We start from the raw sequence: 16,217 nt of genomic DNA, 5'->3' as shown, positions 1-16,217 counted from the left end.
GAATAGCTGTATGTAGGTACCTGAACTGCGCAGGCTACAGTAAGGGTTTTACTGCCATTAGACTAGATTAGAGCTTTATTTGTCCTCAAGGAGGAGATTCATTTCCACAGAGATTCATCCATACAACACCATTATTACTCGGGCACATGACTTGACACATCATGACAGAGGGAATGCAGACATAACAAGAAGACATTTCACATTTGATACACCCAGAATGCCTGCAGTTTGTACTGAATAAGTGAGGATGCAAGTTTAAGAAAAGTAACCTTTAAAACGCAGTCTTGTGAAATAGGCCTATTCAGAACCTAAGACAGACTGTAAATATTATTGTTTTATTTCAATGATGGACAAAACGTTTTTGTTTCATGAATGTTTCGTGTTATTTTGTAGCTATTAATATACCCTTTTGGGGTAGACATAGCTTGTTTATCCGAATATTACATACTACACCAATTAAATTTCGTGGCAGACAGGTCTCACGCCTGCGCTGTTTTCGCAATCCCTGTCAGAAATATGAATTTATCCATCTGCAGACACGTTTAGCACATGCTTGCAGTCTCAACTGTTCCCAATCCCTTTATGGTTTGACAGCGAAAAAAAACTTTTCATGTCAGTCGGTTAAATTCATTGTTGCCAGTCCAGCCAATCATAGTATTAGACGACACAAAAGAGGCTAAAGTTGGAGTATATAAAGGTGTGCGCTAATAAAGTATGATGCCTATCAGTGTGGGACATTACTTCAAACCCAGTCCAGTCGCCTATCAACTCCAGCACACACCAAGGGATCCTTTTTAAAGCAAACTTCGCACCTTAGACAATGCATCTGTCTCAGATTGTGGTGTATCTTAGCTTGCTGATTGCTTTGGGTCCAGTGGGTTTGGGTGACCAAGCGACGCACCAGCAGCCCGCAGCCACCACAACAGAAGACACGGAGCAGTGTTCAACATGCGAGGTCCGGCAGCAGATTAAAACCATGAGATTAAACGCGATCAAGTCCCAAATTTTAAGCAAACTGCGACTGAAACAGGCTCCCAATATCAGCCGAGACGTAGTGAAGCAGCTCCTGCCCAAGGCGCCGCCGCTGCAGCAGCTTCTTGACCAGTACGACGTGCTTGGCGATGACAATGAGGATCGGACTATCGAGGACGACGACGAGCACGCCATCACGGAGACTATCATGATGATGGCCACTGAACGTAAGTTTTTTTTTCAGTGTAATTTGTTTTCATTTTCCTCATTATCTGAATGGTGCAAAGGACGCGCACCGGGAGCGCAATCGTCTCCAAAATAGGTTTTAACGCACGGGATACAGCGCACATGTTCACGTTTCCAAGCGTTTACACAAGATCGATAGACTATATTTTGACAACTCGTGGGTTTTAGTAGGTAGACTATTCATATTGGGAATGTGCATATTGATAAGCTTTCAAATATTAGGGGTTCGTAGCCTACATGTGGTGCATTTTGCTAGACAGCATGCGTCATTACGCACAAACAGATTGCCGGATTTTGATTTTTCATTAGTTGTTATAGAACAGATAAAGTCACATCAGGGATGTCTTTATTTTTTAATCAGTTACTTTTGTTTGTGAAATTTCATATGCACAGGATCAGTAAACATCGGGGTCCTTTTTTTTCTCCCTGTCTCTCTCCAGCGGAATCCATCGTCCAAGTGGATCGGGTACCAAAGTGCTGCTTTTTCTCCTTTAGTCAAAAGCTTCAACCCAACCGCATAGTCCGGGCGCAACTCTGGGTGCATCTCCGGCCAGCGGATGAAGCGACTACAGTGTTCCTGCAAATCTCCCGCCTGATGCCGGTCACAGACGGGAGCAGACACATACGGATCCGGTCCCTGAAGATCGACGTGAATGCCGGAGTCGGCTCTTGGCAAAGTATAGACGTCAAACAAGTGTTGACTGTGTGGCTGCGGCAGCCGGAGACCAACTGGGGCATCGAGATTAATGCCTTCGATTCGAGGGGAAATGACTTGGCTGTGACCTCCGCAGAGCCGGGAGAGGAAGGACTGGTGAGCTGAACTTTATTTCGCATTAAATGGCATCGTTATGCTCATGTCTAAGAGTATTTATTAGCTAGCAGAGTCGGAATCAGTGCCACTTTAATTCAACGATAAATGGATAGTAATAATTGTCTTGGTGGCATTTATGCAGTAGTAGCCTGTTCACTGCTGTGCGGGTGAATGGGTTGAGTATAGGACTCCAATCCGACTCTTAGCAGACTGAAAAGGTCCTATTGGGCGATCATATAAGACACAAAAACTTTCAGACTCTCTCTAAAAGTCCTAAAGCGGTGGTTGCAAAATAACAGATTCCAACTGGATTCTCAAAAAACTCTATTGGATTCTCTATTGGACTGTATAAGAGCTTTTGATTATGGGATTTGAGAAGTTTTTGTGTGCAGAGAGGCTTTGCAGAGACAGCACAGGGGTACAACCTTCATGTATTTCACTGGAGGAAGAAGGAATCAACATTTAAAAGACCTATGAAAGTTGATAATAAGCACAGACTCCATGTAGGCGCTCACCTGCATTTGGACACATGCCCAGTCCACCAATAATCTCAAATCTTATTGCCTGATTACATAAAAGTTCACCTGCCCCGAATTCCTTAAAGTCTTATGTGTGACTGTGCAAATCAGAGTAATTGCCTGCACACACACACTGGTACTATCAGTGACCAACACATCAGACGGCTCAAATACTGGCACTGGGCTCTGAGGCAATTAGAATACTTAGACGGCTGTGGCTAACCAACCGTCAAATGATCTAATTTCTCCAAGTTTCATAATATTATCATGCCATGTTTGAAAACCAGTTCCCAAAGTTCAAGGGCAGCAGATTATGAGAGATGTAAATCAAATGCTTCCATACACTTCCTTTTGCAAACCAATCCGTGCTATTTTCAGTGTATTCACAAACACTCTGTCTTTTCAGCAACCGTTCATGGAGGTGAAGATCTCAGAGGGCCCCAAGCGCTCCAGGAGAGACTCGGGCCTGGACTGCGACGAGAACTCGCCAGAGTCCCGCTGCTGCCGCTACCCGCTCACGGTGGACTTTGAAGACTTCGGCTGGGACTGGATTATTGCCCCCAAGCGCTACAAGGCCAACTATTGCTCCGGGGAGTGTGAGTACATGCACCTGCAGAAGTACCCGCACACCCACCTGGTGAACAAGGCGAACCCCAGAGGGTCCGCGGGCCCCTGCTGTACCCCCACCAAGATGTCGCCCATCAACATGCTCTACTTTAACCGCAAAGAGCAGATCATCTACGGCAAGATCCCCTCCATGGTCGTGGACCGTTGCGGCTGCTCGTGAGTCGGGACGGGGGCTTTGGCAAGGAGGGGGGGGCTGTGGCTCAGTCCACTCTCCAACTTCAGACTTGTTGACACAACCGATCCACCATTACCAGTGCTTTCCTGCAGAACGTGGTGCAATAGAACCAGAGTAGAGGCAACAAACAGCCTGACCTTCCCGCTGAGCAGCGCTTTCACAACCGACATATCGCATTCTGTTGTTTTTAGTTTTTGTTTTATTTTTCGTTCCTCCAGTGACATCTTAGCCATAGAGGCTTGAGGTCAGGTGGATGCAGGAACACAAACGCATGTTGGACTTGGGAGTGGATGTAGACAGGAATTATAAAGTTATCCAAAAACTCTTTCATCTGTCTCAATGTTCTGTGCTCTGTCCATTTATTCAAACATGCTGACAGAATATACTCAAACATGCACATACGCCGTCCACTCCTCACTTTCCCACTCCACCTTAACTGCTAACCCACTTCCAGGCTATTACACCTTTTGCTAAGCTATACGTTTGTGATAATCATTTTGAGAATTATGTTTTCAGAGTGAAACCAGGAATCCTCATGGACTTTTTGAAAGGGCTTGGAAAACCACAGCTGGAGACTCTTTAAAGTGATATTTCACACTGGTAGAACAATGACATTTTTAGTACACATACCTCTGTAGGAGTCCAAAATTCGCTGGGGAACCGTAGTCACCACCGCGTCATTGCTCTTATTTTGAAAACAGTCTAAAAATTGTAACCGTAACACATCAGGAAATTTGGAATATTTAACGCAGGTAATCTTTGTCATGTACTGGATCAAACTTTTAAAGAACTGATTTTTCCTGTTTTCAATTATCAATATTGAGAGCTGAGGAATTATATTATCCTTGATTGCTCCTAAACTTCTACGGAGGTTTGCACGCTGGAAAGTGAAAATGTTCTACCAATATGAAACATCACTCTAAGTCTTGACTGGTCTTCATGTACCGTGCCATACATACACACACCAACCCACATAACCAAGGAGCAATGTTGCTCAATCATAAAGCCTCTTCACTATCCAACAAAACAGCCTGACCTGCCCGATACACTTGAATTATTCTGATTGTAAATTCACATTACTGGACAGAAGGACTTGAACTGAAGGCACAATGAATGCAGTCTACACATGAAGATGTGTTTAAGACAGAGAAATGGATTATGGAGATCTATGAATGTTGAGATCATGCTTAAACTCTGTCTTACAAACAACACAGTTTGCACTATGGCACACCAATAGAAAGAATTGGTTGCTACAAAAGTTGTAAAAACTGATTTTGATATGTTTGCTAATTTGTATTGTATACATATGCCATTTTTTCCATTAGCAGTTGCCTTTCTGAACCACTGTTGGTAAATGTATAAAACCACAAACTAGCAAGAAAAAAGATGTACAACAGCAACTCTATATACTTGTTTAACAAATAAAGTTTCTAGCTTATTTGTTAAGTTCTGTTTCTTTGAGTAGTTTTTTTTTCTATCTATTCTAAATCCTATGACCTGCCAGTTGCACTTCACGAGAAACTAATGTTGCTCATTTTGTGTAAATCGTGGCTTTAAGACTGTTATCGTTACATAACTGTTCAAGTACATTTGGTCTCAAGCCAGGGTCATGTAAATTCCTGACTTTTCTTATGACAAACATGTAAAGGACACCATGTCTTCATGTATTCTCATAACAAATCATATCAGGCACAATACATGCAAGCATCATTTGAACATATTTTAAATAGGACATTGAAGGTAGCAAGCTTCTAGTATAAAACTCAATTCTCTTGCAGTTTGTCAAAAGAATAAAAAGGCACGGCTTTGTTTCTAGTGTGAGTACAGAGCCAGCATGGTGTCCGCTGACTAACAGATCATAGCCAAACTTGATGTTTCATTATCACAACACAACAAGCAGCAGGAACCTTAACATGGTCACATCACAGCCGCATTTCACACTTCAGCAGCTGAGCCATCTTTATGTCTTCAACACATGGTGTAAACCGATGAGTTACATGAGCAATGTGTGAGTGTGCGCTGGGTGCATGTGTGTGTGTGTGTGTGTGTGTGTGTGCAGGGAAGTAATGACAACACCTGATTACACCTGCACAATCCCATCATCGTAAGCCTATTTTATTGCAAGTGTAATTCGGCCCAATTTCCCTGACTTTGCTTTTTTCCAGTGAAAGGGTTTTTGGAGTCAGGGATGTTGAAAGCATTGCAGTCTAATGAGAGGATGTGAACTCTGGCGTGCTCTGACAGCATGACCTATTCGACTGACGGCTTCATGGAGGCTTGACTTCCGCCCAGTAGAGGGCGAACTGAGCACTGCCCCCGAGAGCCACTTCCTTTCCTGCTGGGAGCTGGAAAGCTGCCATGATGATTGGTCGCACCAGACCCAGGGTGAAGTGGATCCACAGAACTTCTTTTCCCTGAGGAAGGTTTTGAAATTCTACCCTTCTCCTGTTGCTGTCTCTGTCTGCTGGGGACGGTGTAAAATAGCAAGTGAATGAAAAGCTCTGTACTCTAGAGGGGAGTCCTGAGGAAAAGTAAAGGTTAAGTACTCTATGCAATATGACCTGGGTTAATTCTTGGAAGTGAAGCCCATACAGTCACTTTAAACATATATTGTGATAAACCAGTACCAAAAGGTTTCCATACTGCTTTTATCATGATAAGACTGCATTAAAATCTAGGTGACAGGCTAGCTGCATAGTTGCCAAAAGGTTGCCGATTCGTTCTCTGGTACCAACAGTGACCAGTACAGCCAAAGTGCCTCTGGGCAAAGGCACCTAACCCCTATGTAAATCTGCACTAACCTGCTCCAAAATAGGTTTTGAAAACTATGACATTACCTAAACACAATGGGCAGCTAGTTGCAATAAATCATTGTGGCTGTATCAATCCTTTTAATATAAAATTAAACTTTAATGGTCCTCCTGTGGAAATTGGGTGTAATTCGTAATACATATATATGACAAAATTGTGTGAAATTCAATGCATGCTTCTGAAACTGAGGTAGATCATCTGAACCACAACAAAAACATAGCAGCAAACTTGAATCCTCTATGAATCCTCTAGTAGGCAATTTGCAGTTATTTCAACTGGAGAAGTGACGTTACATCACAACTGTCCCTTCAACTATCAACCCTTCATATGCCTGTACACCTATAGGCATGATAATGTAATTAGCCTTTAGTCACATCTCAAATGACAGTAGATATTCCAAAGCTTGTGTGGATAGCACATATGTGATGACAGGGAAAACTGGCTACTATGAGGCTTAAAACCACAACACTAGTGTGCAGGGGCATAACTTTCTGTCCCAAGGTTAGACCATATTGCTTTACAGTGATTATATATCATGTTATTTGTCATCAGAAACTGCAAATGATGTGCAATTCCATGGGGATTCAGATGCCACAAAGCTGGAAATGACCGTTTTCGGAGGTTGTAAGGGCATGGGACAGAACCCTCTTACAATCTGTAATCTCTATCCTCTGTTCTCTATCTGCCTGCAACTGTGTTGTTTCCATTTGCAGTTTATCTGACGTGCAAATTAACCCCAAATTAAGTCCTGTACAGGTGCATTTATATGCATGTCTTAAAAATCTTGGGAGAATATGAAAGCATCATTGTGTAATTTCCCATTTGACTGGTTATTAAGTGAGCTCCCAAGTCCAGCATGTACGTTACTCAGGTAAACTTCATGTCAACATGTTGGATACCTGCCATGGTAGTGTACAAGAGAATGCTTTAGGAAATAAAACAAATTAACATTGTTTTCATGGCTTTCCAGCACTGACCTTTCGATTTCCCACATCTTTGTGAATGCACCTTAAGAGAGACAGAATGAGACAAAGATAATGAGTTGAACTTACAACCCACAACATTGTAAACACATGGTATGCACCTTAGGCAACAGAGGCACCAAGACACCTGAAATCGTTTCCTTCAAAATCGTCCTTTTCACTGCGGCTGAAGGTACGGTTGTGGTTGTGGGAGCAGACTGGACCGGTGCAACCTGTTTTGTGTCAGTGATGTTCAGCGCAACAGGGTGCATCAGTTCGGTCCTGCAGTAATTGTTGCTGTCTGCTTGTTTCAGGCCTCTTCGTGAATAGGAGCTGGGAAACATTTTGACTGAGCATCGCTACATCTGTCAAGAGTCAGACCCTGGAGAACTGTATCCGCCAACGACATTCCACCTCTGACAGGTGAGGAAGTGAGAGTGAGAGAACGGGAAGAAGGATGTTGGGGCGGGAGGGGGTGGGGGAGTAGTCCAAGGCAGCTGGAGACCCCGTTATTGGACTGGATTCCTGTTGTGCAAGGTTCATAGAATCTGAATGGATAGAACCTGCACTCGTGTTAAAGTCCTCATTACTGACCGGTCATATAGCTGGCACACAATATGGCTGCCACAGAGTGTTTGATAATGTTGTCATGGCAAAGGACAGAGCTGATGTGTTACCAGGGGAAAAGCATTGTTTTACTGGACACTCCAGTTTCAGCTTGTTGAACTTTCCAAGTCTCATGCACATGAAACAATGTCATTTTCTTGACAAAGTTATCAGATATTCTATAGCAGCCATCTTACAGCCAAGCTACACTGGAGCCGTCGGACGTCTGCCATCGAGTGAACGCTCCCTTAAAAGTCAGTTGACCCTGCTACTGTCTGCACTGCGTTGCGTCCGATGGCAGCAACCGAAGAGCGCCTAGCGCCAAGATTCGCCTAGATCCAATTCCCGATGGCTGATGCTAGCATTCATTCCATTTTGTGAATGGGAAAGATTATCAAGGAAACAACAACACATTGTTTCTATTGGCATACAATTATTTAGCATATAGCCTACATGTAAATCCTAAGAAATTAAATAAAATTCAAATAGACTGGTTATTTGGTCAATATAAAATAAACTAGCTGTCGGGGCCGACAGCATGGGTATATCCCCGAAATTCCCCAATCCTCGAAGGCCCCATTAAGTCAAATGTAATAAAAAGCCATTCAATTCATTCCCCAATAATAAAGGTTATGTACCTTAACTATTTTTTTAACACTCAATAATAAATTTAACTAATTAAATATAGCCGCTAGCGGCGATGGCTGGGTTCATGCCAGTACAGCAGCCAGAACTGAAACATGGAAGTTTGCATTAAGATTACTGTCAGTTTTGTCATATTAGGCTGTTGAGCCATCAGGCCCCAAGCTATCAAGTTCTGATACTGAACAATGTAATAGCAAGTTAAAAGGTGTCAATATCCAACTTGGCTTTACTGTGTCTAGCTGTACACTCAAAATGCCGCTGCTGGGCAAAATCCTGTCAGATCTGTATGGAAATTGGTGTGCATGTTCAACATAAAGGTTGGAACATGATTGCCAAGTTTCATAGTGATTGGTGAAATTCTGTTTGAGTTATAAGCCAAAATGTCATAGGCCACACCCACAGATTTTACTAGGACATGGTCCTAGAGCATGTGTAGCGAATTTCGTGCAATTTCACCTATTGTATTAGGAGATACAGTTTTCTGGCCTTTGTGGCGCCCCCTATTGGTCAATATTTGAATGGCTTTGCACACATGTTCATTCATTATATCTGAACATGTTGTCTAAGTTTCATGATGATTGGACCATCTATCACAAAGTTATAACAATTTAGTTTATAGGCCACGCCTCCTTCACAACTTTAAAAGTTAATATCTTCAAAACTACAGTAGATACCAACAATCTATTAAAGAGTGTAGGACCATAGATGCTACTGACCGATTTTGGTGGTAATCGGTCAAACGGTGTAGGAGGAAATGTGTTTTCAAATAGTACGGTTAGGTGAACATGTGTACCAAGTTTCATGTAAATTGGACAAACGGTGTGGGAGATACAGCCCTTTAAACTTTTTATTTTTTACCTTTAATTATAGCGCCACCATCAGGCCGATTATAATCATAAACACATCAAAATCAATAGAGTTCTTCCTCTAGGGGTCATCAATGTCCATACCAAATTTTAAAAGATTCTTATAACTGTTCAAGTTATCGCGTTTACACGAAATATCTGCGGCGGACGACGCGGCGGGTGGGGTGAATCCATAATATCCCCAAAACTCATTTTGGGGATATAATTAGATGTCCACCCAAACCCATATAAGAGCCAAGTGCAATATATGTCTAGTATTTTCAGTTTTATGGTAATATGTAATTAACAAGCTAAATGTTAAATAACCTGTTGCCCAGATCATGATGATTTACATATAATGCATTCAAATAATATTACTAAAGCATAATGAGTTGGGAATAGCCAGTGACATTAGGGCAATGGATAATCAGAAGGCTATGGCGCTGGTCGCTGTGTTTAGCAGGTAGAGCATCACAGCAGCACAGCGCTGATGGCAAGATGCACTCCCTCTGGTGTAGCTTCTCTGTTAGCTATACCATAGTGCTTCAGGAGCAACCTTTCTATCCCTTCTAATTCTACAGCAGGGCCTCAAGATTCCCCCCACATCTGGACAAAGGAGGGGGATGCCCTATCGTGGACGTGGTGCGAGGCCACGGGTAACGGGTGGGGAGGGGGAGAGGGGCTCGCCAGGTGCATTCAAAAACATCTGGAGCCTTGAACAGATGTGCGAACGATACCGTCTGTCTGGAGAAGTGCTGCTGCTGACAGATCCCTCTGCGGGAAAGGACTTCCTCGACAACAGCATGGTTCAAGAGTGATGGTGACAGATGAAGTTGTCAAACCACGAAGAGATTTGAAGTGACATGACCAACAGATTGCTGTAATCATAAACATCAACCCAAAGGACGCTTGAAGCGATAATCCGCTGAAGATCTTTTCCTGACCTTCTAAACAGTCTGAAGACAAGACAACTGCCACCTGTTACCAATTGTTGTGTACGACACTATCATGAGGTCAAAGACTCAAGCCTACGGCCTCCACTGCTGGAAAAATCATGGTTGTGATTTCTAACCTGGAAGGCCAGAAGTTCCTGGTATGGGGGACGAAGATGAGGTCTTACAGACAAGATGAGACTCTTTAATATAATATTGATTTAGACATAAAGCTTTTTCAGCCCTGCACCCAAATGTGAGAAATTTTGTGTCACACTGCCTCATTAAATCATTAAGTCATAGATTGGTCAGTGACCTATTTTAGGTCCTGATTGTAGTTTAAGAAACACTCAAAAATGGGTTTTATCCACCTGTTACTAAGCCAGATAAATACATTTTGAAGTGCTTTTGACAAAATTAATTAATTTTAAAGTGTTTTGCAGAACAACAAATGATATATTTAATATCTTTATAATAAAAATGCATACATTTAAAAGCAAGCAAGAACAAACAAATCACCATTTAAGGCAACATTTTGTGCTACCACCAATGTGAGATGAAGCTCGACAGTCAGCAGCTGAGATCCAGTTGTATTAATTGCATGTCTGATTCCTTTTAAACGCCTATACCAGTGCCCAGTGCCCACTTGAGCATTGTGCTTAGTAAATCAAATGTGTCCCTGGGAAGCCTCCTAATCTTATCAGTGCATGATGTTCAGGATACCTGTATGCACATTGTAATCACTTAAACAACCAGCAGAGGATGATCACCTCAGGCCAGATGACAGGTTGTTCATGAAAATCTCTCTTGGGTCCAAGGAAAGCAATGAAAAGTAATAAAATCAGCCAGTCTGGGACACGGTAAGGGCCAGATGGCCAGCTGTTGGATGCTACCTGTCTTCACTTCTCAAGTGATTTATCCCTCCCGTCTGCACTCCGCTTGCTTTTTCACTTAGGGATGAGGAATCACTATTCCTATCCCAAAAATGAAAGTGACCTCTGGGAAACTATCGTATGATTAATGACTTTCTAAAGCTACTGGAAGTTTGGACAGGACAAATTTGGTGTTCACTCCAGATATGTTTACAAAATGCCTCAATGTCAGTGTTTGTTTGGAAGGAGGGGTTAGTGACTAGCAAAAAATGTGGCCCCAAGCCATCCAAGGTCCAAGGCAATGAAGCATGGTCTCTCTGGGGACAGTGAGTTGACAGTGATGAAGAATAGATGTTCCTCCAAGGAGACGGAGGGAAGGCAGATTATGGAAACCTCCTGTCTCCCGGTGATGTGCCTATGCTCTTCCCACAGACGGATGTAGAGTAGTATCAGGTATGTGTCAGATGGCTGGATAGATTCTCACGTCTCAGAAATAATATTTATGGTACATTTTTACAGATTACTACACACAATTTTACAAGAAGCTACGGGTTGAGTGACATTCATGCGGCAAGCAGGATTTTCCAGAATTAGGCCTTGGTGGATAAGTCCAGGCAGACTGTCTGGACACAGGTTTGACGTTTATTGATATGGAAGGAAATCCAACTTTTGAAAATGCCTCAAAATGTTTATGGCATGTTAATTTGAAAAGCAATCATTATCTTGGTATTAATACGAATAGAGTATTTGGTAGTACCATGAGTAGAGTAACTAGGGTGGCTGGAAATCGTCCTTCAGCCAGAAGACCTGGGTTCAAGCCCCTGTGTCGACAAGCATCTGCTCTGCTGAAGTGTCCTTGAGCAAAACATTCGATCTCTACCAGCTCCAGGTTCTGTAGCTGGAAGGGGGCAAGCGAAAAGATTCGCTATGTGGTGGCGATCGATAAAATATCACATTATTATTAATTATTATTAGTAAGGACATACAGATTCATTGTTTCTCTTTCTCAAATACCCATTACCACATAAACTGAAGAGGGATTCAATTTGATGAGTTCCATTACAAAATGAGAAATCCACCACTTGAAAAAATGGGACAACGCTCTGACAAACTGACTGCTGACATCATAGTAAATGTCACTATGGATTATTTCTTGATCTTATTAGTTGACTAAAGACATTTTCTCACAAAACAGTAACATTTTAGATGATTGAAGATTGAAATTAAGCCCTTTATTTTTCCCTTCTATCAAACCTAGCTCATGAGGCATGTGGCCATTTGGCCCTGGATCCATCAGAGTGATAGAAGTGGGAAGTAGTAGTCTGAAATTGCCAGCTCAGAATATCCTGTGTCACTGAATAATACTACATGAGCCAGATCAAGACTTTTCAAAGCTCACGATAAATAATAAATCAATGAAATTCACTGGAGGCTGTGTAAGATTTCTAGGTTTGATTCTCTTGAAGGCTGGGAACACCCCATGACCGACAGGCATGCAGCTAAAGTAATACTCATGGCTTGCTAGAGGCATCCTAAGCTATTTGCCCTGTGAGTTTCATTGGTTCACTCTCAACCATACATGTGGTATTTTCTTCCCAGTAGCCCAAAGTTCCTCTTTTCTCTAATTACCTAAAATGTATCCCCCCAAGAAGCATGCGGTGGAATATAACTTCAAAACTTGCTCTGGGAATTGTTGACAAGTGATTAATAATTAAAAACAGTAGACTTGATGACCCCGCTGTGGATGCCTTTGACCCATGAAATTGAATGTGGTGTGGCTGTAAATTCTCCTACACTTGCGAACCTGTGGCTTTTTAACACCCATCACATTAGTGTGTGCCTGAAGCCCATAAAAGGAACTAACTGGCTCTTCTGTGGTTGGCAAAAAAGTGTGCAGTCACAGCAAGGCACCACCAATTACCAGCTGAAAAAAAAACTTAGATGCAACAAAGATTTTATAGTTGGTCCCATGTGGACCATGGTACGGTTTATGGTTTTAAGTTGCTTGATTAAGTCCTTGTGTGAAGTTTGGTGTTGATGGTCAGTGTTGGGGTTTGGTGACAGATTTAGAGACCCTTGCTTCACATCTCATTCAAAGATTTTTTTGTCATTCTCTCAATTCAGAGAAAAATTAAGTATTTATAAGCTGGAATGGGTTTCAACAGTTTTTACTAGAAGAGCTCAAGATTGGGAGGCATGAAATTTTGTGAATATGAGTGCAGCGTTTGTGTACGATGTCATAGGTAGCATTTACACTGGCATAGGAGAAACATTCATTCATTCGTTTTCTTTACCCACTTGTTTATTTTCAGGGTCTTGGGGGGCTGGAGCCTATCCCAGCATGCATTGGGCAGAAGGCAGGGAGACACCCTGGACAGGTAGGCAGTCCATCACTTCACATCACTCACTTTAACACCTATGGGCAATTTAGAGCATCCAATCCACCTGACCTGCATGTCTTTGGACTGTGGGAGGAAACCGGAACACGGGGAGAACATGCAAACTCCACACAGTGAGGGATGGGAACCGAAACCTGGTCTTTCTTCCTGTGAAACCATTGTGAGCCACCATGCCGCTCCATATGAGATACACTACATTATAAAAATAACATATAACATATGCCATTTGGTGGGCATTTTTATCCAAAGTAACTTACAGTGCCATGAGTGCATCCATTCTGAGCATTGGTAGTTCCAGCAGGAATCAAATCCCGAACCCTGGCAGTATTTGTGCCATACACTGAGCTTTGAACACTTATATTATTTTACATAAGGTATGCATACCACAGCCCATTAAATGTACTATCTTATATATTTACCAGATTATAGAAATCAGTGGGTCTGTGTGAATTTATGCCTATTATTATTATTTTTAACCAAATTTTCTTTTGAATGTTTTGAGATTTTTATGTCCTTTTCATATACTACGGTATTCTTGTTTTTATGCCTTTTTGTAAAGCACTTATCTTAAACTCTGATTTAAGATAGATGCTACATAAATAAAATGTATTATTATTATCATTATTATTGTTATTATTTTCATTAGTACCTAAGCTTCCTGGAGACAAAGTTAGCATTCACTAGATGTGACTTGTAAGTGGTGAGTGTGACCAATCAATCTTGAACCAGGCTTTGATTATCCTAATGAATGTCCTGGCATCGCCATAATGTGGCAGTTCCAAGTGTGAAGCAATTACCCTTTCCACTCGACCACGGAGTCCCAGTAACACATGTTCTGTTTTAATTGTTAATGCTGTGAAAACAGGCTCGGTCTCTACTATCACTAAGCTTGCTAAAAAGCGGCTTGAATGGGATGGGACAGTCCTGTGACACATGATGCTGATTATTGAGAGGCGACTGTCAAGTTGGATGGGATCTTGGGAGAAATCCTTTCATTCTCTATTGACCTGCACTAGCATTGTTGACAAACGTTAACATGAGGCTGGTACAGACTTACCAGAGCCAAAAGAAACAGCGCAAAACCCCTCTGAATGTCTCAATAGGGGGCTTGTTTAATGATTATTATGATGGGTTTAAAAAAAATCTGAACCCCCCCTTGGAAGATGTAATTTTTTGGACTGTTGCTGTTCTATTAACATCTAACAGTATAGCCAAAATGTGCATCCGTGCCTCCCCCAAATGGAAATAAAAATGTTGTCATTCTCTACATCCAGTTTCCTATTTCTAAACAGAAACAGGTGGTGCACCGAGTTCTGGGCAAGGTACTGTATGTGACCACTTCTCATAGCAGATCCAAAAATAGAGTGGGAAGGGGGTTAAATATAGTTCATGTCATTTTATTTTGGATTTGATGAGTTTGTTAAAGTGCTGGGTTACTCTGCTGTGAGAGTGGTGTACAGTTGCCCTGGCTGCTGAATACGACCTGAGAAGCAGTGGCTTTGCACATTAGGGGAGTAATAGGAGAATAAACAACTATCTTGATGACGCTGTACCTGAAATGAGTATTCTTGTTATTCTTGTTATGGGGTCCTGATATTTGACATTCTACATGCCATTCCAAAATTGATCCATTTTCCATTATTCACACCGCATTAGCCATTAGCAAAGACCTCCATTCAGTTGCAGAAAATGTCAAAAACAGTGTGACAGGTGGTTTGAATGACAGCTGGGAAAATGAACCATTGCTGACCTTTTAAACAGTGTGGTCACATGGTCAAAAGATGATCATCATTTAATCCTCCCCAATCACTCTGATATGCCCCCTGGGTGCCGAAGGCAGCACGTACAGAGCAGATTCTGCTGCCGCACGCATTTCTGGACACAGGCGCTTAAGGAGCTCATATCCAACAGCGAGAAGCACAGTTTCAAACAAGAGTCCATGCAGGAGATTGCAACCTGGAGGGGGATGGGGGGGTCTCACCGGCATTTATCCCCTCCCAGAGGCTCTTCACAGAATCTTGGCCCTGCGGCAATGCTGAAGCCATCTGTGGGCTCACAGCAGAGGCCATGAAAAACAAGACCTGTGCTGTGGGTTGACCTTTCACTGTCCTAACTATAATATTATCATAGGATGAGCGATCGGGTTGCACTTTTCCCTGCGGTGGGATTCAGTGTCCATATGAATAGGTGGTGAGTGATAACCTCGGGTGGCTATATGTATACTTGTTATCCAAGTGTGATTCAATCAAAGTCAACAGTATTTCGTAGAATGCATAGAATAAGAAAGAATTAGGGTGAGAGGTGCAGTAAAAACAAATCACACAGAGAACCATGCTTTGGACTGCACTGTCACCCAGTTACATAAGACTATAGATGTTTTACGCTGCTGCTGGGCCTGTGCATAATGTGTATTCTATGCAATATATTTTCTGTCCTTAAAACCCTTGTTGAGGTGGCACTATTCCTCATTGCATCAGGTCTATTGAAAATGAACAAGAAATGATAGAGAAACAATCTTTTGCCTGTCGACTACAACCGCTGTCAATCTTTTCCCCAACGCTTAAGGGTCAAGCAAAGCCTAAATCAATTTGTTTTCCCACAATAAACCTTAAGCATAGAGAGAATCTTGCTATAATGATTTTAAACACTTAAAACCACGTTGCAATCGATAGCAACACTGAACACCAGAATGACTCAGTAATGGGCTAATGTCTTTAGGAAGTGGCACCACTACAAGTTAGCACAGTGTCAAGGATTTGCTAAACTTTGTGGTTGGAATTACAGTGCAAATCTCTG

The 16,217-nt window shown here is 42.1% G+C and overlaps 1 protein-coding gene across 1 annotated transcript; it reads left to right on the top strand.

The window, feature by feature from the left end:
* The first annotated feature begins 739 nt into the window (after positions 1-739).
* Positions 740-4,742, top strand: mstnb (myostatin b). The gene is made up of 3 exons (XM_071921655.2): positions 740-1,199; positions 1,659-2,029; positions 2,954-4,742. Exons 1-3 carry the CDS (start codon positions 821-823, stop codon positions 3,332-3,334), a joined length of 1,131 nt encoding a protein of 376 aa, XP_071777756.1. The 5' UTR covers positions 740-820; the 3' UTR covers positions 3,335-4,742.
* The last annotated feature ends 11,475 nt before the right edge of the window (positions 4,743-16,217 follow it).

This window comes from Centroberyx gerrardi, chromosome 10 (assembly GCF_048128805.1).
Source record: "Centroberyx gerrardi isolate f3 chromosome 10, fCenGer3.hap1.cur.20231027, whole genome shotgun sequence".
Classification (NCBI taxonomy): Eukaryota; Metazoa; Chordata; class Actinopteri; order Beryciformes; family Berycidae; genus Centroberyx; species Centroberyx gerrardi.
Note: the sequence above shows the minus strand (reverse complement) of the source record. Positions and strands in the feature narration are given on the sequence as shown.